The sequence below is a fragment of the Trifolium pratense genome, linkage group LG7 (assembly GCF_020283565.1).
Source record: "Trifolium pratense cultivar HEN17-A07 linkage group LG7, ARS_RC_1.1, whole genome shotgun sequence".
Taxonomy (NCBI): domain Eukaryota; kingdom Viridiplantae; phylum Streptophyta; class Magnoliopsida; order Fabales; family Fabaceae; genus Trifolium; species Trifolium pratense.
The window spans coordinates 59,040,163-59,063,731 of record NC_060065.1 but is presented as its reverse complement, the minus strand read 5'-3'; the positions used below and the strand labels follow the sequence as shown (position 1 = coordinate 59,063,731).

The following is a 23,569-nucleotide window of genomic DNA, read 5'->3' as shown; positions in this document are numbered from 1 at the left end:
GTACATCAATTTTTGATATCTGTAAAGTATTATCGCTGTTATTATCTGAGATCAAAGCAATTGACTCATTTAACACCACCAAGTGACGTCTCTTATAGATTGGAAAATCATGTGTTATAAAGAGGGGGTCATCAAAAAATTTATCAAAAATTTTATCGAAGGGTGTCTGTCATAAAGGTCACCTCATGACTCAAGTCAAATGAAAACACAACCATTTCAAAGATTTCAAATCGATTTTGTAGCAGCAAATGACACATTCCATCCAAGTACATTGTTGGTATTAGGAACGTATGATGAAAATCAAAGCAATCAGGCATATGGATGTCGAGTATCCTCCAATCCAAGAGTTATTAGTTAGACTATATATCTAAAACAATGGGTCACGATATATTCGATTGTCATAGTCATATCTTTGGTCCCAGTCAAATGATACATACTGAATCACCTTAAAGTCATCTGTAACTTTGTCATAACCAAACCCATGAAAGTTATATCGAGTGGAAAGGCCGAATGGATGTGGTAGTCCGGACTCATCAGGGCTAGGAGGAATGACTACAAATTCATGGGTAGCCGGATTCCACAATACAAATCGGACTTTATTTAAATCTCCTCCTGGACAATTCTCCGTGAGACAAAGAATGTCGTTAACACTAGTTGAACCCAGAATCGTAAGACAAGGGGATTTACTATTTGCTCAAAAAGAAGTAGAAAGGAGGATACAATATTTTTTCGAAAAAAATATACAATATTTGGTAATCGTTAAATCTATATCATGCAAAATCTATCTTAATTTCATCATAGAATTTTAAACCAAATTACTCAAATAATATATCAAAATAAACACATAAATAATATTAAAAAAGACATACTAGATAATATAAATTACAAATAAAAAGTGAGCATATTAAATTAAAATATGAGTATAAATAGAGAGAAAAGAAAATGGAGAGATTCCAATTTGAAACACATTAATTAAAACCCTAAAACATAACAGAGCTAACTCCTCCTCCTCCTCCTCCTCCTCCTCCCATTGAATCGCAGGTGAGCCACCGTAGTACAGTACAATACAGGTTTTCCTTTTTTTTTATTATTTTATTGAATTTCCCTTTTTACTGACTGACTCGATTCCATCGTAGATGCTGATTATTTGCTTAATTGTGTTTTGAACAGGCAATAATAATAATAATAATGGGTATAATCAGGAGTTGTTTCTCTTTTATAGCTGGAACTGTGACCGGAATTTACGTCGCTCAGAATTATAAAGTACCTAACGTCGCCAAGGTCGCTGACACTTTCTTGTTCATGGCCAAAGTCACCGAGGAAACATATCGCAAACCCAAGAACAACAACAACAAGGATGATGAATGAATGAATGAATCAATTATTAGTTCCAGGTAAATTCTACTATAGGAGGAGGATCAGGATCAGGATCAGGATCAATCAAATATCTTAATTTCAAAACAAGAATGAATGAATTAATAGATTATTCTTTATTTCTAAGCTTTCTTTTATGAGGGTCCGTCCATTTGGTATTTAAGCAACCAGGATTATTATTATTATTAATAATATGTATATGAGGCTTTTTTCGGATGTCATCTCATCTTTTGTGTATATTTGCTGTATACTTGTTGCTTTTCATTTATTATACTTAGATGGGACAATCTTTGATTATGAAAAATCCAAACATACATAGCATTTGTTTGTTTAGGGGAAATGGAGGGGATGGATGGATGGATGACACTTTTTTCCCTTAAGAAATATAAAATCTTGTTATTTTTTAGTTTCATTTTCTTACGAACAAAGGAAAGGATTGCTGTTGGCTTCAGAAAGGATTTAAACTTAATGATTTAGATTTATCAATTCCTCATAACCTGAGGTATTTAAAGGTGATTGATACTAATGGGGAGTGATTTACAAAGATGGCTTCCTGATTATTTTTTAAAGAAATTAAAAGCAATTCTTCCACCTCATTTTGATCATGGACCTGATAATATGTGTTTGGCCTGATACTACTAAAGGTCATTTTTCAGTGGCCTATGCCTACAATAGTTTATGTCATTTTAATACTACACTAGCTGATTTCAAGTGGAAACAAATATGGAAAATTAATGTTCAGGAGCGTGTTAGGACATTTATATGGTTGCTGACTCATGACAGGTTAGCAACAAGTAGACTTAATCATTTGCATATACGGGATCCATGCTGCTACCATTGTGAAGATGTAATTGAAACTGCACTTCACACTTTGAGGGACGACTGTCCGTTAGCAGTAAGTATTTGGTTCAATGTGGTGAATATTCAACATAGAGACATTTTCTTTAACACTAGTTTGCAGCAATGGTTGTATGTTAATTTGAATATGAATTTGGGAAGAGATGGTTTGTGGACTGAACTTTGGGCTATAGGTTGTCATTATTTATGGTTTTGGCGTAAAAAATTGATGCATCATGGCAGTAGCGTATTGCCGTTTCGTCCTTGGGAGGAGGTGCAACGTAGATACTATCTATTTGTATGCTCATGTTTTAAGTATTGACATGGTTGTATATAAAGTGGCAGGCCCCTAGTGTAAGTTGGATTCGTCTCAACACTGATGGAGCGGCAAAGGTTGGGGCAATTGCAGGGTGTGGTGGTGTTTTGAGAGGTAACAATGTTGAGTGGATTTTTGGTTTCTCAAAGAATATAGGCATTTGCAGTGCTTATGTAGCAGAGTTATGGGGAGTGTTAGAATGTTTGAAGCTTGCTAGGCTAAGGGGGGTTACAAAAATAGAGTTGCATGTTGACTCACATGTGGTGGTTAAAACACTTCAATCTTGAAGTGTTGGGTCTCCGGATGCGAGGATCTTAGTGCAAAGTATTATGAAGATGCTTGCTTTGAATTGGGAAGTTGTGATTGAACATACTATCGCGAAGCTAATACTTGGCCGATGCGTTAGCAAATTTGGCTTGTGACGTTGGTAGTGATATGATAGTGTATGACTTGTCCTCCTCAAGATAGTTCTAGTTTTCATGCTGATTTTATAGGAGTTTCAACTCCTCAGGTGTAATTTCTTTCTTCTCTGGGCTTAGGCCCTCTTATATTCCAAAAAAAAAAAGAAGCAGTAGGATGGTTCAAATTTAAAATTCGGTTTGATCTCGCTCGATCCATTGGTTAGGATGTGCTGGCCGTGCATCAAAGTTTTAACAACAGTTGATCCTATTTCTCATTGTTTGCATCTCTTTAACTCAATGGAGAACAGCAATGGAATCCATGGTGTAAAAGTAGCAGTATATGATTGCATGCCCAATAGAAGAGGCAAAATGCTCAAAAGAGAAATTAAAGCTTGTGATTATACATACATACATACTTCCTAACGCAAACCACAAAACAAATATCATCTCCCTCCTGTAGTGATAGGTCCCACGCATGTTGATTCCACCAACACAAACACCCACATTCTTCTGTTTGCTATTGCCACCACGCATGTTGATTATGCAGTGCATTGTACTACTATTACTACTGTCGTAATGTAATCCCCCGCGCAACAGCGACATTCCATCTTTTATTATTCCTTTGTTTGTTACGACAGCTACCTAATATTGTCTATGTCTATGTCTATGTGTGTATTCTTCCTTTTTGTGTGAGTGGGATGGTAAAGTAACAAAGAGACCTATCTATGACATGCATATTATTCACTTTTGGTTTGGCCCTTCAAGATTTGGTCACCATACCATACATACTAAGATTGATTGATCTTGTGATCTTTATTTTGTTGCTTTCTCCACCCATCAATATGAAAAAGTATAAAGTACACGATTAATTTACTGTCACCCATAAGTACTCATATGGATAAAAATCAAGTCTACGGGTACTAATATCCAAATTTATTTTGGCTTCAAATAAAGCAATTACTTAAGATGACTGCACTAAGAAAAGTTTTTCACTTAATAACTACTCCAGCTTTATGAAAAAAATTACACTTTTGAGTAATCTTAGCCCCTCAATTTTGAAATTAATTAAATATGGTCCTACCATCAATTGTCTTTCACACAAGTCCTTTAAAGTTTCATTTTTAGTTAAAATATCTGGGGCTCAATGATGGATTTGGGATATAAAGTAAAATCAAAAGTTTAAAAGTATTTTTTATATATATAAATCGGAGATTATTTTAGAAAAAGTTTGAGGTTGTATTTTTAATTGTACAATTTAATATTTGAATTGTTGAGTTTAGGCGAAACAGTTTTTTAAACAATTTAAATTATGAATTTTTTAATCGATTATGAGAATTTGAATTTTTTTTTTTTTTGCTAAAATGAGAATTTGAGTGTTTGATTAAAAGGTAAGAGGGATTTAATTGAAACAATTAAGAAATTGAGGTAAAAATCGCACATAATTTGAACTAGAGGGACCATATATTTGTAATAAAGTCTTTAAACCGTTAAACTTTTAACGGTTTGCCAAAACAAAAACAAAAAAATATAAGAGAGGCTTGTAAAAAAAAGGGCCTACAATAACAAAATTATTGAGTCCCTTATCTTATTGTAGTACCAATAACGTGTCATGTGTGCATACCAAAAATAACGTGTCATGTGGTGCATACCCAAAAATGAATTTTGAAATACAAATTGGACTTTTGTGTAAAAAAAAATCGGGGAAAATAAAAACAAAAAAATAAAAATCGGGGATAATATAAGACATTAAGGGCATGTTTGGTGCGCTAGATAGGATATTGACATGATATGATAAGAAGTTGGATAACAATAGGATAGGATAGTAATAGGATAAACAATTATCCTATCATATGTTTGGTGCACACATGATAAAAAAGAGGATATATCATTAACACATGCAAACAAACATCGTCAACATTCAAATAAAAAAAATACTAACTTTTCTTCAAACAAACAAACAAAAGGTATCTTTTCATAGAAAAAAAATTATTCATAATCAAGAACAGATGAACAAACAAATTATTATTGTTTCAATTTATTCATAATTAGAAAAGTGCACCAATTAGGGGTAAGTAGATATCAGACGCACATTAATTCTTGAAAGTAGCAAATCCATAGGGATTATTGGTAGAAAGCGGAGTCGGTCGGTTGTAGAGAATGAAGACGAAATTGAAGCGGTTTGCAGCAAAAGAAAAAATCATTGGGAGAAAAGAGGCTCTGTTTGAAGAGAACGAAGAAGAATGGAGTCCAGAAAAAGAAAAGGTAATGCGTTGATGCAAAACGTGGGACTCGAAGGAGGGACTTCTTGAAAAATAGAAAGCACGCTGCTTATCCGGTTGCTAACCCAACTAAAATTGAGGATAAGAATAACAAAGACTCAATAGGATAGGATTAATAATAGGTTAACTTTATCCTTTCCTATTGGTGCACCAAACAAAAGATTTGAGCAGGATAGGTTAATTTTATGTTATCCTGTCTCCCTATCCTGCGCACCAAACGGGCCGTAATGCTCTTACAAGAGTGTGAGTAACAAAGTTTTTGTTTGTCTTTTAACAAAATTAACCTTATAGTTCACTTGATGTCATAACTTACCCTCGAATCAGATTAAACTGATGGTGAAAGTAAAAAAAATAAAAATGAACCCTATAATTTCGATGAGAACATTCTTCAAGTTTATAGTGATGCCATCATCCACCAGTCTTACAATTAAGGCAGCTCGATGGTAACGCTTTGAACAGCTAACTCCATGCAACCAACTTCAGCTTCTTTGTTGGTTTGTTCAACATGAAGCTTTTGCTCTTACAAAACTCCCGCAATCCTCCTTTATACATATGTGTATATCATTCATAGCTTTGTCGTTTGGAAAAAAAAAGTTTTAAATATATATATATATATATATATATATATATATATATATATATATATATATATATATATATATATATATATATATATATAAAAATTATTTGAGCATTAGGATGAGATGACACATTCATTTTTCTCTTATTCTTTTTTGGAAAAATAAATATGAATCAAAATTCCTGTCATTTGATAAAAAAGAGTAATTCATAAAAGTCGAATTATTTAGAGTAATTTATATATTCAACTATGACCCCTAACAATAGCTTAATAATAAGGATCACCTAATCAAAGCTTTAATATAGTGATGCATTGTGAGTGCAACATGGGACCGGAGCAGCAATGTGAGAATGATGGAGTACAAGAAATTATTGCATGATTTTTTGTCGAAAAAAAAAGAGAAGAAATTATTGGCATATATCCAACCATGTGAACCTATATGCTTGCTAGTGTGAAGTGTGAACCTTCTTTGGTCAAAAATTTCAAACAAGATAGAGTTAATTAAAAAATGAACAGTATCCATATATTCCTACATTACCCAAGTCATAGCGCATAAGACAAAATAACTGCACAGAAGACCTCACATTTCCTTTTAGTTTGATACTCCCTCAGTACCACAATATATGTCGTTTTGACAATTTTACACATATTAAGAAATATAATTAATATTGTATGGAAAAAAGAGATTATGGGTTGATTTACAAAATTGTCCTTCATTTATGGTATGAAAAAAATAAATTGAAGAATTGAAAGAAGAGGGAGTAACAAATAGTTAAGAGTATAATAGGAAAAATAGCATTAAATGTTTCAACGGTAATATAAAGCAACATATATTGTGGTACAAATTTTTTCCCCAAAGTGACATATATTGTGGTACAAAATTTTTCCCCAAAGTGACATATATTGTGGTACGGAGGGAGTACCAATTTTCTACGGCCGTTATCGATGACTAATCTCCGTCAGATAACCTATTGGGCACATAAGTTGTGTTCTCTCCTTTCAATCAAATTTTCTCAATATATATGAGTCATGAATCGAACCCTGACTACATGCTTAGTAGGACCAAAACTCTTACAACTTCGTTAACCGATACATGTCCATCAATTATGTTAATGTATGCTTGTCTCTTTTTCTTTTTTTTTTTGACAGAATATAATGTATAGTTTGTCAGTTCAGTTTTCACAATATCAGTGTAATAAGTAGTAGTCCAAGACTTTGCCATCAAAACTTTCTCTTTAGTCAAAAGTACATTGGGTTGGGTTTGGGTCCATCCCTCTCCTTCCTTTTTCTAATCCTCACTTACTTTCCCAATTGCCAATCTTAATCTCATCCCATTAAACATTATTATTATATTATATAAAATAAATAAGTTAGAATAATAGGAGGAGGTGTTGGAAAGCATAAATCAAGGAAAAGAAGAAGTTATGAATAGTAGAATACAGCTCCTCCTCTAAGTAATGATTATCTAATTGTAAAGCAATCCACTTTGGATACCCAAATTCATAAAACTAACACAAAAAAGTTATGAAAAATCACAATCCCCATTTTCTTCATTACTTGCTCAACCTGTGATCAATATTCATTCATTCATTCATTCATTCACAAAATGCCTTCAAGACAAATACCTTCTACAACAAGTTCCAATTTTTTCACCAAACCCAAGTTCATATTCATAGCACTCACCATTTCAGCTTCTGTTGTGATTTTCTTCTCAATCCTTTACTTCCTTTACCATCTTTGGCATTCTCTTGTACACAGAGCCAAGACCATCCCTTTTGATGCTAGTGCTCCTTTGAAGCTCCAAAGATTCTCCTACAAAGACTTAAAGCTAGCCACCAATGCCTTTGACACTTCCAATATCATTGGCAAAGGTGGTTCTGGTACTGTTTTCAAGGGTCTACTTAAAGATGGAAAATTTATTGCCATCAAACGCTTGGACTCATTGTCTTTGCAATCAGAGAGAGAGTTTCAAAATGAGTTGCAGATTCTTGGAGGGTTGAGATCACCCTTTTTGGTGACCCTTTTGGGCTATTGTGTTGAAAAGAATAAGAGAATTTTGGTGTATGAGTATATGCCTAACACAAGCTTGCAAGATTCACTCTTTGGTGATGAGTGTTTTGGTTTGAGTTGGGAAAGAAGGTTTTGCATAATAATGGATGTTGCTAGAGCATTGGAGTTTTTGCACCTTGGATGTGATCCACCTGTGATTCATGGTGATATTAAGCCAAGCAATGTGTTGCTTGATGCTGAGTTCCGCGGGAAGATCTCGGATTTTGGTTTGTCAAGGATTAAGGTGGAGGGTGAATTTGGAGCTGACTTGTTTAGCCAGGATTTGGGGAAGAGTCAAGATCTTTGGAAAAGCCAAGACCTTTCAGGTAATTTGACTGCAGAAACTCCTGTAATTGGCACTCCTGTTGAGAGTGTTAGTGAAGTTGATTTTGCTCTTGCTTTGCAAGCTTCTTCTTCATCCAAAAATAGTAGGACTTGTTTAAATGTTAAAGCTTTGAACTTGAACTCTTTGAATTATAATGCCAATATTGTTGGTGAAAGTGAAAGTAGGACTAGTGTAAATACAAAGGGTAAGGAAATTTCAAGTTTGGATATAGGAGGAGGAAGGGATGATTGGAATAATAATAATAATATGTTTGTTCCTTATGATGATGAGTTTTATAGCACTGATTATAGTAAGGAGTTGGCTTTTAATAATGCTTCTTGTTTGGTTGATGATGAGAAGGACAATGGGAAACAATGGGGAAAAGATTGGTGGTGGAAACAAGATGGAAGTGGTGAGTTATGTAGTAAAGACTATGTCATGGAGTGGATTGGAAGTCAGATTTGTCCATCAAATGCTGATTGGGATGATGGTATTGATAGTACTAAGAACAACAACATTCAGGAGAAATCAGAGTTGGAAAATTCAAGTCCAATAGGTAAAACCAGTGATGCAATTGCAAATGGACCACAATTACAGGTATCTGTGATGGAAGATGCAGATAATGGAGTTGTTGATATGAAAGAACTGAAGGGAAAGAAAAGCCACAAGATGAAGAATAGGAAGATGCAAGAGTGGTGGAAAGAAGAACATCTTGCTGAATTAAGCAAGAAGAATTCCAACAAGCTGAAAAGTCTTCAAACTAAATGGAAGAAAGGATTGAAAGTGATGCCTCATTTTGGTTTGGGTAGAAGGTTCTATCTTTGCCGACGTAATAAGAACTATGGAGAGGAAGGACATCATGAGTGTGAACAAAATGGTGAGTTTAGCTTCAGAAGAGGTTGGAGGAAAAAAAGCACGCGTTCGATTGGAAGTGACATGTGGAGTGGAGATCTTTTCAGCCGCGAACTCAGCAGCACAACTAGTATGAGAGGTACACTGTGTTATGTAGCACCAGAATATGGAGGGTGTGGATTCTTAATGGAGAAAGCTGATATATACAGTTTTGGAGTTTTGATTCTTGTAATTGTGTCAGGTAGAAGACCATTACATGTTCTTGCATCTCCTATGAAGCTAGAGAAAGCTAACTTAATTAGCTGGTGTAGACACTTGGCTCAAGCTGGTGGCAGTAACATTTTAGAACTAGTTGATGAAAAATTGAAACAAGATGATTACAACAAGGAACAAGCAAGCATGTGTATCAACTTGGCACTCACTTGTTTACAGAAAATTCCAGAGATGAGGCCAGATATTGGAGACATTGTTAAGATTTTAAAGGGGGAGATGGAACTTCCACCACTTCCATTTGAGTTCTCTCCTTCTCCACCTTCCAGATTATACAGCAGATCAAGGAGAAAACAGAAGACCAATGTAGAATAGATTTTTGTAATGTTAAATGTTTCTTGGCATTAACTACCTTGTTTATTTGTTTTATATTTCTTAAGAAAATGAATCTATATGTTACATATTTAATTAATGCAGTAGTTCAGCTGAATCAAGCTTCTGAATGTTGAGTCATTCTCCAAAGCAATTAAGTATAAACAATTTTATTGATGAAAGAACACGAAGCTAAGCTAGCACAAAGATTCATTTTTGCAACAAGGGTTGGTCTATTTTAGGATATCCAATCCAACAACTAAGTTGGTTTTTGGTTAACAAAACAAATTAAATCTAACACCTAAAATGGGGCTTGAAATTGGCTGATATTGACTGTAACATGTTGTATGTTTTATTTATTTACACATGTAGTTATGGATGGACCACAGAAACACTAGTCATAATCAAAGACTAAAGTAAGTCACTATAAAACAGCAGTGCTTGTTCTGTTCCTTAGTAAAATACATGCCATAATCCCCACTGGTATATTTTTCTTTTTCCATATTTTTGCATGACATAAAATCATCTAGTTGTCTTCATCTTCACCATTTCTTGAAGAGGACAAAGTCATTACAAATGCCACCTAATCCAAAAAAAAAAAAACCTGTGTAAATTAAAATATATTTTGAAGATATCTCAACATCTATGATCAAACAATCATTCAACAATTCACTCTTTATGTCAGTTCAACTATTGCAGTTACCATAGACAAAATTAAAGCCAACTGCATAAGAAATATACAGTAAGGAACGCCTAGAAAAATAGCAACCAAGAAGAACAATGATCTGCAGAAAAACTGGCAACAAAGGGGTCTACCACAATGTTGTTTGACCAAGTGAGCACCACCGACGTACAAGCAATGGCGTTTGTGTGAACATTGTTCTCCTACTCGTGTTGATGGCGTCTGAACAATGATTTAGTAAATAGTGCTTTTCTGATGCACGAACAATGTTTCTGTCGCGTGAGCAATAGTAGTCAAAGGTCAGCAACCATGGAGAGGAAAAAATATGGGCAATAAACCGCAATGTAGGCGGAAAAAAAGGAACAAAACTGCAATGACAACAACTAAGGTTTATGTTTCGGAAGCAAGACCCCCAAAACTGGAAACTCGTGATACCATGTAGAAAATATTTCTGATTGTATTTCAACGTTATGAAAATAGGACAAGCATTAATTTGCTCAAATAGACTCTTGATTAATAATTACAAAAAACTTATTTACGCCACTTATTTACAACACTCTATTAGTTCGTTAATATATTTACACCACTTATTACAAGCCTTTAATAGGTAACGGCAAAGACATATGCCTTTATTTACCAGGTCAAACTTGAGTCGTGCAAAACCTAACTCGCTTCAACTCATTTCCACGCCTCCCTGCAAATATTCAGCTCCATTTGTGCTTCCAACATGTTGTGTGCAGGACAAAGGCTTGACATAGGGACTAAGCACAACCCTCTAGTCCTCAAGTTCTTTCCCTTATTCGCTTTTGCAGTCTGATTATTATTTTCAAAAAATGATTAATCAATTAATTTAATTGATATCATTACAAATAATTATACTTCTATGTGAAATTTCTAATTTCACTTCTCTATGAAATTTGACTTCATATATAAGTGAAATTAGAAAAGAATACCTGGTTTGGAATTGGAGCACCCTTTCTTTTTAGGCCAGTGTCATCCAACAGCTAGATGGGAATAAAAAGAAGAAAGTATATTCAATAATACTATATTCTATAGTTCTACTAGCACATACAGTCCAACAAAATAAATTAATAAATAAGAAACATGACCTCAATTTGACCATGAAGAAACTTGATGTATCCAATGGTTTCAGACAATACAGAAGCCGTGTCAGTCTGCAAAAGTGAACCACATATCAGTACACAATTCACAACACATCAAAGCTCTCATCTTTCTTTTTTTAATGTGAAAAGTGATTTTTTTTTATCAGGTACGAAGTTTCCAATATCGATAAAAGTGAAATTCTAATTAACGACAAAAGAGATAGACTGACATAACTTGAATCATGAAAGGCTACTTTGAAAACCAAATTAACACAAACAATGGTTTATGATATTGAATTGTGCTTAATTGTGTAAAATAATGATAATAATGGAGTGATTAATTAGTTTCACAATTACCCTTCCAAATGGGGAAACTAGCTAGCTGGTGAAGTGCTGTTATTCTATCACCTGATTCATTCAGATTCATATATAATATAATTAGTATATACTTCTGAAGTTGCCTATAATTAAGGATATATAAGAATTTCATTTGCTTTAATTAATTTCTCTCTTCCAAAAAAATAATTAAGACAATCAAGAAAGACAACAAACAAGAAAACATAAACATATATATATATACAAGTAAGAGAGAAATTATAGAAAAGAGGGAGAAAGTTAGTTAATTTTATATAACCTTTAGAGGTGGTTGGCTGGCTTGAAGATGGCTGAACCTTGGCCGTCTTATTAATTCCAACAGTAGAGCTATTACACTACACTATAGAGAAATTAACTTCAATAGCATATACATGACTTATTATATTGATAAATAATAGGTCAAATGTATCTTGCGGCCCTTTAAGTTAATGTTTGTAACAAATTAGTCCTTTCAGTTTTTTTTGGTAAAGAATAAATTGGTTTTTAAGTCATTAAATATCTGTAACATTACCCTTTTTCATGCAACTCCGTTAAAAAGTGTTTATGTAGCTGTTTAAATGTTTAATTTGTGATTAGTTAACCTTTAGAGGTGGTTGGCTTGAAGATGGATGAACCCTAGCCTTCTTATTAACTTCAACACTAGAACTATTACACTAGAGATAAACACCAAAGAGATAGATAAAATTACACATGACTTATATTAATAGAAGTTGAGAAACATAATAATTAATTAGCAAGAACCTATATATATTATGACCAATATCTTTTTACCTTAGATACTTCATCAACTGCATACTAGATAATACAGTAAATTAAGAGCACTAAATCCGGCTATAACCCAATAGTACTTGTCAAAACGACCCTGGTTAATATTATCTGATATCCATCCTTCTTTTTCTCCTCTCGAAGTGACGTTTTCTATAGTGATGAATACAAAAGAAGATACCAAATTTCCTGCAACCATTCCCAATCCAGAAAGGGAAGCAGCAACACTAGACATAGTCCTCGGAAACTCCGTGTAATATAACACTGCGTTTGATCTAAAAAATAGAGGATTGAGCTGAACATCTTTTGTCGTTTGATTTGAAACTGGTCATGAGACTGGACAAATTAAGTAGCAATGAACAAGACAAACTCACTAAACCACAGGACAACTTTTTGTCCACAATACAACTATAAAAAATATGAAAATACCCCTTTAATTTTTTAATATAAAAATATTATCGCTCTATATCTTTTCGGTATAGTTTTGCATGTCTTGTATTGTTCTATCTAGTTCTTATTGTTTTATGAGTCAAACGCACCGCTGCGCATCTACTATGCTAAGCCCCCTAAGGCCTAAGCTGTATTAAGAAAAATAAAGTAGTAATCTTAATGGGTCCATTTTGGATGGGAAACTTCCTAAAATACTATATTACTAATGTGTTTAATTTAAGATTACTTTGCTTGCTTCTAAATATAAGCAGTTGTATATTTTATTCTTATTAAGAAAAATTACTAGTTAATGTGTCCATTTTATGTGTAAATGTACCTAAAATATTTTATAAATTTATATATTCATTAATCTTAACTTTTTATATTCCAAAACACTTGGTGATATTAATTAAGGGTAAAAAGAGCTAGTAATGATATCATTTTGCTAAAAAAAAAATATAATAATGATATCATTATCATTGATGAGTTAAGAGACGCTAAAAAGAGCTAGTAAGTTCATGAGCTCAAACTTTAGAAACTAAAGTAACTAGCTAATTTAATAACATTTACCCAAAAAAATGTAAAAATTTAGAGAATACAAAATTATATCATTGTATGTCTAAAATTGTGAAGATATCTGAACATATATGACCAAACAAGCATTCAACAATTCACTCTTTATGCCAGTTCAACTTCAACTGTTGCAGTTGCCATAGATAAAATTAAAGCTAACAACGTAAATAAAAATACAATTGAATATGCAATATATTTTCTAGTTTTTACAAATATTTCTAACAAATCACTAATTTAGTAGGGGTACCACTTAATTTTTAACGTGTCAAGACCCCGCATTAAACATTTTATTTGCTTAATTGGTTGCTCTTTTTACTTGTTACACAAAAAGCTCCGGATCCAACCCTCCATTAGCGCCGAATACTTAATGAACCATAAAATTTTATTGAAGATGATACATAATCCATTGAAAGGGTTCAGCATCAGCTTCAAGTCCAGCTCAGATATCCATTCTGGAATCTTACAATTGGTTAAAATGATAAAAAAAAAAATATATATAAACAATAATAATTGATTGAACTCAATATGACAAAAAAATGAGTATGTTCAGTGATACCTGTTGAAGGCAGCAGAACTGATGGGAATTACACGTTCTGGAGATACAAGAGCATCAACTAGAACATCAGTTGAAGTAACTGGTATCACACCATCATCTAGTATTTGTTGTGAATATGAGAGTGCAACTGCAAATCCAAATTGCATTATAGTGATACAATTGTAGGTTTTATTCAACCGAATATATATTAACTAGAAGGAGGAAATGAATACCAAGCAAGGGCTGCTTCCAATTCCGAGTCTCTGCAAGGTCCTGATAATTTTTCAAGAAGGTATCGTAGTAACTGTAGAAATGGGGATATTAACTGTTAACAATCCTTGGACTATGAAGGAAAACCTTTTCTGTGAAATTAACAAGACGAGACAGCATTTGAGTTTGGAAACCATTAACTGGTTACATAATATACTAATGGAAAACCTAATGCTTTCGTCTGGATGCTAGAAATATAGAAGCATACCCTCCACCACGGCCTAAACGTCGTCCAGATTTGTCAAATGCCAACCCTTGGGAAATATAATTGATTAGCTATATGTAAGATTAGACATCAATAATCAAATAAGATATGAGAAGCTTACCAGGTAAAAGCAAAATATCAACTGGTTCATTCGCCTGCAAAACTGCACCAAATAGATCTTTCAGAAGGTTGTTGATATTGGCCAATCAGAACAGAAGGTTGTTGATATTGGCCAATCAGAATAAGTATAAAAATACACTAGACGGAGGTCAACACTACAAGAATCAGAAAAATAACAGTAACTGCACAAAAGTAGCCATGAAAGGGAGTAGGACATCGATGTACATAACTTGTACCTGATCTTGTGGAAGCAGCTTTATATAAGTTATACCATTCTGACTGGCTTCATTATTTCGTTATCTTTTTTTAAAATTAAAAAAAAAAAAACTTTTAGATTAGAAACCCTGATTAGGATTTTCATATTATCTGTAAAATTATGTCATGTAAGATTCAACAAAATTAGCTTCATGTGATGTAATTATGACTTGATAATGGCGGCATTTTGAAGAAGATTGAAATTTGAATTTGGAGGTTAAGCACACTGTTTTTGGAACTTTGCTACATCTTTGACAGCTAAATATTCAAGCAGTGAGATTGCATGTTTGGCAGTAAATGAAAACAAAAAACCCAACAATGAAAGAGAGAGACAAGTACCATCTTCACGTGCATTTCCATCAGCATCGACAGGATCTGGTTCTAAGATGTTCATTGAGTTTGCAACAAGATCATCAATACGCGATACGTTAAGCATCCTCATGTTACTATTTTTATCCTCCACCCGTGGTACATATAGTTTTTTACCACCTGCATTTGGTCATCACATTGTCTTGATAAATAAAATTCATATACTACAAGATTTTATTTTGGAGGCAGGGAATAAATATTGTTTGACACATGACAGGCTTCTAAGAACAAGCAAAGAAAATATGTAAATTTTTTTAAAAAAATTTACCCAAAGCATTACTCTTATGAAGGTATGCTTGCTGTAGGATTTACCATGACTTTTAATTTGTAGGTGCAATATTCATTCGTATAAATTTGCAATATTAAAAACATAATATATAACTTTTGAAAATTAAAAGTATAATATTAATATATAACATAATTGCTCTCTACAACTTTTCATTTATGAAAACAGTCATCTCTCTTACGATTTCACATCAGATTCACGATGATATTTATAATAGAAAAAGTTCTTTCAATTGTTGCAGTTGTTCCTGAATCCCTGATTGTATCAAACCATACATCTATGAAATAGAATCCAGTAAAATATATGTATAAATATCATGAGCTACCTAATCGAGGACAGGATATAGTTGTTCTATAATCATATTATATTATATTATTGAATTTAAGTCCATGTTGAGAAATAGGATTTGCGACCTATGTAGCATTGACAGTACAGATTGAAGAGGTACTCGGTGTTTGACATGTGTCAGTGTCAAACACAAACAAGACATGTTAGTATAGTGTCTGGTGTCCGTGCCTCTGTCCATGCTTCATAGTTCACTGCTGCCTACCTCTAATTTGTATACTAGAATTAGTCACAATACCATCACACAGTGTCTCTCACGTCAATCTTGTAAGGTTTTCAGTTGCGTTACCTAGAATTAGTATACTAATCGAGAATGGTTAAAATTTCAGTTGGGCATCCCTTACACCTGTTGCCTTACATCTCTCTTTGCTTACCAAACGGCCCCTAACTTCTGCTCAGATTATCTCTAACCGGTATAGCCATATGCCAGCCATTGGATATGAACTGTAGATTGATCCAACTGCCAAGATTTAGCTAGACAGCGCAGAGTATTTGATTAAATGTCACGAGGAAATATAACTAACATAGTTTTCAAAAAAAACATCAACAATAATCATGTATACAGCATTCTGTTTTTTGTCTTCAATACAAAAATTAAAAACTTTGATAGCTTGTATGTCTACAATACAAACAAGTGGAGACCATCTCCATTCTTCAAAGAAATGGCAGATTCCATTAAATGCGGATCACGGAAAATAGTGGTTTGTTCAAATTCTGCTATGCTAGTATGCTACAAAGCCTACAATGCTAACGGTGTTACAAGAACCTCTATTTGACAAACACGGTGTACTCTCTAAATAGCATATTGCAGAACAAAGTGATTTGGTCAAATTCCACTATGCTTACGGCTACAACCGCTATTCGACAACATTGATATAATATAAAGTTGTTGTTGTCATTAATAATTCCTCAAACAATTTCCTCTTATATATTAGACACTTGTGTAGGATCAAGATTCTAACTTCCCCAAAAGTATAATTTATTAACAAAAAATACAAAATCAATTGTTAAACGACATACCACTGGGTGGAGGCTGCAAAATTTGTGATAAGAGTTTGAAAGTATCAACTTCTCGTAAAGCACTACAACTAATGTATGCGCATAGCCTAAGGCTTGATTTGAACCACGGAGCTCCCAAAATTATGTCTTGAATAGCATTGTCTGAACAAAAAGCAAATAAACCAAATTTGTTTGTAGGAATAAAAAAAACAACAGTAAAAGAAGGAAAGAAGATTAAAATGTACCTTGTTGAGACCTGAGGGAGGGGTCGATGGCCTTGAGGGTTTTTCTGACCTGAGTTCGAAGAATTCGTTTCTGTTTGAAAATGGAATTCAGGTCATCACGGTTGTTGGTGTTGTCGTTGTTACAGTTAGTTGACATCCTCAGCATACGATTTGGTTGCCACAATTGTCCACTAATTACCACACCTTTCGCGGCTGCTCTTGTATACCACTGTGTCATCATAACTCTGTCTTCACATCCATTTTTTCGTTCTTTTATTATTGATATATAAATATGGTGAGGGGTCTATTTGGTAAAAAATAGTGCATAGCTCATAAGCAAGCTTATAACGGATGAGGTTACATCGAATAGCTTATAAGCTAGCTGGTTGAATTTGTAATATTTAGTAAAATTAGTGGATGAACTAGCTTATAAATATGAAATGACATTAAAAATATGTTATCTTTTCAAGTAAGATGGCAGGGGTAAAATTGAGAGAGAAAAATGATAAGCTATAAGCTTGAGGGCCCGTCTGGATTGGCTTATTTTTCAGCTTATGTAAATAAATAAGATTTCATGTTAATTCATAAGTTCTAACTAACAAAAGTTGCATCTTCATAAGTTGTGTTTTCATAAACTCTCTTGACAAGCTTATGAATATTACATAAAAGCTTATTTCCTTGCAAAAGCTATTTTACATAATCTCAAAAATAAACCAAACCAAACGGACGTCTATAAGCTTTAAGCTATATAAGCTAATTGAATTAGCTTATCAAAATAAGCTATAAGCAATTAAAAATAAGCTATTAGCTCGTAAGAAAAAAAAGAAGTGTTACCAAACAATACTGTTTTTTTTTTCTTCTTGGTATGAGCTTATAAGCTATAAGGCATAAGTTATAAGCTCAAAATATGGCATTGCGAAACAGAGGTGATGTGAGAATTGTTGAAAGAATGAAATTTTAGGTTGTTGTGTTAGTAGTTAGTTTTGATATATAAGATTAGAATTTAGATAGAAAGAGCAAACAAATCATGAGAATTTGTTCCAGAAGCATAAGCAGACTTATAATAATGAAGACAAAAGAAAAATGATATAATAATTAGCATAGAATGAAAGAGATGCGTGAAGTGAAATGAAATGAGAATGGAAAATAGGATTGGCAAATTTGTTACTGACCTATTCCGTTGTGTACATAAGTGTTGTGTTACTGAGCTGATCAGAACGGAGAGTCAGACACGGCGGCGATCGAGATGAGATTGAGAGTTGTTTGTTTGTTTGTTTGGGATTAAAAATTAAAAATTAAAAATAGGGGAGGTGAACAAACAAACAAGGAAGGAACCAACGGCACATAACCGTTGGATTGAATTTCTTTTTTTCCAAAATTGATTTTAACCGCACATATAATTTATTTTTTTTTGGTGTGTTATATTGTATTTTTTTTTTGTTACAAAGCTAAAAAGAAAAGAAAAAAAGACACCATGAGAGTCGGCTGAGAGAAGATCCCGAAGTCCCAGAGGAGAAGAGGAATGGACGAGGACCTCAACATTAGAAGAAACACCAAGTTTGGCCATAAAATCCGCACAGGAGTTATCTTCTCGGAGAGAATGAATTAATTTAATGTCACAGTTTCAAGATCGAACAATAAATCTTTGAAAAAAAAATTTCTATCCCAACAATTGTACCTCTACCCCTACAAATAATTTTTATTTCCAATTTTATCCTTTTTTATCATTTGACTTAACCCTTACAAATGTTTTTCAGAACGACAAAGTTTTTTGGTAGTCAAAATTTCGAACCAGAACACTTAAGAAAAGAAATCTGGTATGTAAAAAGAGATCCAGTATGTAATATTGCAAACCAAATGGAGATAGTTAGCGGAGAAGTTTGTAAAAGTATCCGGCATTTCCTACATTGATGCATGTTATGCTTCTTCGTTGGCATTCATAAAGCAAAGGCCTACTCAGTTACTCTTCTGCAAACCGTGTGTAGCCCTTTGTATCCGCTACAAATTACTATATGGTTCAGAAGCAAACAGATAGAATCCTTGTTTCTATTGTATGATGAGGGAAGGGAGGGAGGCAATCATCCAATATAGGCGTATGAAAGTAATAAATAATGTAACACCTTTGTTGACAGAACAACTCATTATCTGTACGCATATTCACAAAATTCAGCATAAAGAAAAACTTGCAAATCCCCAAATAATTGGGAAATCAGCACATCCAAGTTTTGAGTAGTAAATTAAATCAATCCTACAGACAAGCACCAAGATATGATAACTTTGTCCTAATTTTTGGAAGTATTCCTAATATAATACTTGTAATTTTAAAAGGGACCAGTCTCTTAATGTTTGAGTAAGGAAAACTATGGAGGTTTATATGTCTTTTTTTTTTTTTTACTTATATTCAGCTTGTGAGAAATTGGACTCACATACAATGTCGGACCAAGCTGAGTGTTTGCAACATAAATCCTCACGGTTTTGTAAGATATAGCCAACTAATCAACAATGGAGAACTCTCAGGAAGACAACAAAAATATGTACTTTGTATATTGTTCAATGATGAACCACAAGACAATCAAAACAACAAAGTATGAGGGCCAGAGCATGCAGCAGCGACCAAAACTATCAAGGATTCATTTATAGATCAGATAACATCTCTTGTAGCAAAATTCAAAAATTAGGCAGGCTGTCAAAGGGCTAACAGCCAGATTAATACATGTCAGGACTATGAAGTGACCTCGAGAAATTCACCTTTTAGTCAACAATATTGGCACTGCAAATGCTTCAACATTCCCAATGGTAGAATGCAGAATCACAAGATAAAAATCGGGAGCTTCTGTTTCTCTGCTTCAAGTAAGAGATCTTTATATCTTCACTGCTCTCAATGTTTTTGCCATCTCAACTTATCGCTTTTCAGAATTCTCACACTTTATCACTAATAGCCTTTATAACATTCTGTTTTCTTTTATCACCACTATCAAGCACTTCTTTCTGAAGGAGCTTATTAAGCTTTGGATCTTCTGAACATCCGTTTGAGATCATCTCCTCATAAAAATCCTTGGCTTTTATGAACCATCTGCATGTTACAAGCCCTTCAACCATTTTTCTGTAATGTATACAACTGGGCTCCACATCATATTTCTTCATTTCTGCCCAAATTTTCAGTGCATTTACAGGTTGCTTCAACTCTAAGAACTTTACCAGATTTATAAGAAAGGAATCTTTATTTGGACCCAAACCAGAACCTTTCATCTTACTCAGAAATTCTAACGTTCCATGATAATCTGTTCCTTCAAAGAATGCATGGTAAGTCTCAACAGTTGGACTAATATTCTCCTCTACCATTGTGTTCAACACTATTCTTGCCGCGGCTAGTTTTCCAGTTTGACAGAGAGGTCGGATCATGGAGTTAAATGTGTCAGAGTCTGGCTGCAAACCTTGTTCCTTCATTTTATCTATAGTCTTGAGAGCTTCCTTGGGACAATTTTCACGAGTTAAAACATACACTAAGGAATTGTAGATCTCAATCCCAGGGATCCATTCCCTTTTTTTCATCTGATCATAGAGTCTAAGAGAGTCAAAAAGATTCCCTTCCTTCGAAAAGCAAGAAATCATGTGGCTATATGAAGTAGCATCTGGTGTTATACAGTATTTTAACATGTCTCTCCAAACTCTTTTTGCTTCATATACATCAACTGTTATGTTACACCATCCATTAAGAATAATGTTGAAGCTCTCGATCTCAAGCGGGAAGAACTTGTTGTTGACTAGCATAAACTCTTGAGCCTCTTCGACGTTACCATATTTACAAAGAGCAGTCAAAAGTGCACGAAATGCTTCCCGATCAGGGGTCAATCTGAACTTGTTCATAAAGTTGAATGTTTCAATAGCCTTAGCAGAGTTATTTGCATATGCATATCTGATTGAAATGAAATGGCACAATAAAAGGTGAGTTATTTGCATATGCATTATTTCTTTATGAATTATCTATCAAGCAGAAACAATCCTATAGATGAAAAGTGAATGTTACTTCCTAATTTTCCTACCCACATACAACCGATGATTCTAGCAATGCATCGAATGACAATATAAAAAAGGATAAAGAAAAGTGATGTACCTGTCAATGATAATAAGCATAGCCTGATGAGTGGAGAGAGAAGAGTTATGCATATCTCGAATGATGGACCATGCTATGGAAAATTTTGCATGAGTTCCCAAAACCCATATCATCAAGTTGCAAGCTTTTTCGTTATTATAGAGGCTATTCAATTTGAAGGCACGCAATGCAGGTTTCCAATCTTCCCTTAAAACCCAAATTGCTGCGGAACATATTAAATCTGCATTTGGTTCTTCCAGTGATGAAAGGAAATGAACATTATCATCATCGTTTTTGTCGTTGTTGTTTTTGAGGAATTGGATGAATTTCAATAGAGTTGGGTGATTGAAATCAAAGTTGAAGTGGAAAGGATAAGGAGAAGGAGGAGGAGGATAGTGATTGTTTGAATGAGAGTGTATTGAAAGTGTTTGATAGAATGCCTGAGAGGGAGGAGGAGGAGGTTTTAGAATTGGAAGGGCATTCAGCCGCCTTGAAATTGAAATGTAAAAGTTGCAACAACGTTGAGCCATTGGAATGGAAACCTTCACTTCACTTCACCTGCTTATTGCTTAATTCTACCAAAATTTAACCACTCTCAAAAACACACAGTCACGCACTTCCTTGGATTTGGATTCCCTATAAAATAATTCTTTTTTTTTCTTTATTCATTTAACATTCTTTTTTAAGATGAGGACCCACCCGACAAGATAGATAAAGAGACCTAAGATTAGTGATGAAATAAAAAGTGAAAACCCTAACACTTGAAAGTGAATAAACTACCTGAAGTCTGAAAAAATATCTCATATGTTCACAGTAGCTAAAAAATTGTATATATCATTCAAATCGGAAACACCAACCACACTGCAAATTCTCATGTTTGGATAATAAACAACGCAAAATAAATGATAATCGAAATCGGAAAGCAGAGCATAGTTAAACATACATACCGTGAGATTGGGGAAATTGAAGAAATCTATTTGAGGGATTTAAGGTGTGTGAAGAGTGGCGATTGGGGATTTCAGGTGTGAAGAGAGAAATCGGAGATAGATCTGAGGCGTGAAGAGATTTGGGTTTTACGAGTAGAGACCTGAGAGAGGGGTCGATGGCCTTGAGGGTTTTTCTGACCTGAGGGAGGGGTCAATCAGCGGCGGTGACGACGGAGGAGCGGCGGGAATTGGAAGAATAAGTGAACAGAGGAAGTGGGTCGATTACTGAAGGAGATATAATTTCCGGCGAGATTCGATTGCTGTGAGGTGATGATTCATGTTGTTGTTGGTGTTGGATCGACGGTGAGATGGAGGATATAGTGGCAGTTGATCCATCATCATTCAATGGATCTTAATTTTTCCAAACTTTTTCCATTTAATTGTGTTGTTGCTGTTCAAACTTAGATTGGAGATAGCTCCAAAGAAGGAAGATTGAAGGGAGGTCTATGTTTTTTTGCAGAGAAAGAATATAGAAGGGTGGAGAGAGAAGTAAAGACATTTTTTATTTTATTTAAAAAAAAATAATAGGTATTAATGTGTTGTCAAAATGTTACTGGATGTGCCCAAATCCCATGTGTTGGGTTTGTTCCTAAGCAAGACTTTCTCGCTCTGGTATACCAATGTGTCATCATAACTCTGTCTTCACATCCATTTTTTTGTTCTTTTATTATTGATATATAAATATGGTGAGGGGTCTATTTGGTAAAAAATAGTGCATAGCTCATAACCAAGCTTATAACGGATGAGGTTACAGCGAATAGCTTATAAGCTAAGCTAGCTAGTTGAATTTGTAATATTAAGTAAAATTAGTGGATGAACTAGCTTATAAATATGAAATAGCATTAAAAATATGTTATTTTTTCAAGTAAGATGGCAGGGGTAAAATTGAGAGAGAAAAATGATAAACTATAAACTTGATAAGCTATAAACTTGAGAGAGAAAAATGATAAGCTATAAAAATGATATGTTATCTTTTCAATCTAATACTTTAATTTATTGTTGTGTGATGGCTCTTGATGATTTTGAGTATCTGTATGATTGTGCGGTAGACATAATTGATTTTGATAGAATTAAATTTGACAGAATTGATTTATGTTTGGATATATTCATACAAAAGTGAGTTGAACAAATAATTTGAGTGTAAAAATCAATTCTAGAATCAGAAGCTACGATTTCTAGCTTCATGTAGAATCAATTCTGGAGGCAGAATCAATTCTACTTTTGACAAACCAAACAAGCCAAAATCAATTATACACCTCTAGAATCAATTTTGGCGGCCCCGAGAATTAAATCCAAACATAACTCATTGTTACCCAATCCAACGTTGCTGCTATGGTAGTTTATTAAGTCCGTGAAATAG

General features: G+C 33.9%; 4 protein-coding genes and 1 long non-coding RNA gene across 7 annotated transcripts; 1 reads left to right on the top strand and 4 right to left on the bottom strand.

Moving 5' to 3' along the window:
• The first annotated feature begins 7,173 nt into the window (after positions 1-7,173).
• On the top strand, positions 7,174-9,691 carry LOC123899021 (putative receptor-like protein kinase At1g80870). Its single transcript, XM_045950076.1, has one exon. The coding sequence runs from the start codon at positions 7,394-7,396 to the stop codon at positions 9,596-9,598; it is 2,205 nt and encodes a 734-aa protein (XP_045806032.1). The 5' UTR covers positions 7,174-7,393; the 3' UTR covers positions 9,599-9,691.
• A 1,220-nt stretch (positions 9,692-10,911) lies between these two features.
• LOC123896727 (transcription factor bHLH113-like) lies at positions 10,912-11,797 on the bottom strand. The gene is made up of 4 exons (XM_045947082.1): positions 11,789-11,797; positions 11,387-11,452; positions 11,231-11,281; positions 10,912-11,090 (listed from the first exon to the last, which is right to left on the bottom strand). The coding sequence occupies exons 1-4, from the start codon at positions 11,795-11,797 to the stop codon at positions 10,956-10,958; spliced, it is 261 nt and encodes an 86-aa protein (XP_045803038.1). The 3' UTR covers positions 10,912-10,955.
• A 231-nt stretch (positions 11,798-12,028) lies between these two features.
• Positions 12,029-12,546, bottom strand: LOC123899094. Its single transcript, XR_006805507.1, has 3 exons — positions 12,527-12,546; positions 12,337-12,408; positions 12,029-12,090 (listed from the first exon to the last, which is right to left on the bottom strand). It is a non-coding gene; the product is annotated as an uncharacterized LOC123899094 (long non-coding RNA).
• A 984-nt stretch (positions 12,547-13,530) lies between these two features.
• On the bottom strand, positions 13,531-22,689 carry LOC123895562 (5-formyltetrahydrofolate cyclo-ligase, mitochondrial-like). Of its 3 annotated transcripts, none has more exons than XM_045945984.1 (9): positions 22,171-22,689; positions 17,152-17,400; positions 16,928-17,068; positions 15,247-15,396; positions 14,654-14,695; positions 14,536-14,581; positions 14,291-14,361; positions 14,079-14,205; positions 13,531-13,974 (listed from the first exon to the last, which is right to left on the bottom strand). In XM_045945984.1, exons 2-9 carry the CDS (start codon positions 17,369-17,371, stop codon positions 13,962-13,964), a joined length of 810 nt encoding a protein of 269 aa, XP_045801940.1. In that variant the 5' UTR covers positions 17,372-17,400; positions 22,171-22,689; the 3' UTR covers positions 13,531-13,961. The 3 variants fall into 3 exon arrangements, with proteins under 3 accessions (XP_045801940.1, XP_045801939.1, XP_045801941.1); XM_045945983.1 differs by having other exon boundaries at positions 17,152-17,379; XM_045945985.1 differs by having other exon boundaries at positions 17,152-17,359; positions 22,171-22,688.
• Positions 19,644-22,177, bottom strand: LOC123895561 (pentatricopeptide repeat-containing protein At1g80880, mitochondrial-like). Its single transcript, XM_045945982.1, has 2 exons — positions 21,245-22,177; positions 19,644-21,046 (listed from the first exon to the last, which is right to left on the bottom strand). The coding sequence occupies exons 1-2, from the start codon at positions 21,751-21,753 to the stop codon at positions 20,050-20,052; spliced, it is 1,506 nt and encodes a 501-aa protein (XP_045801938.1). The 5' UTR covers positions 21,754-22,177; the 3' UTR covers positions 19,644-20,049.
• Positions 22,690-23,569: the final 880 nt, after the last annotated feature.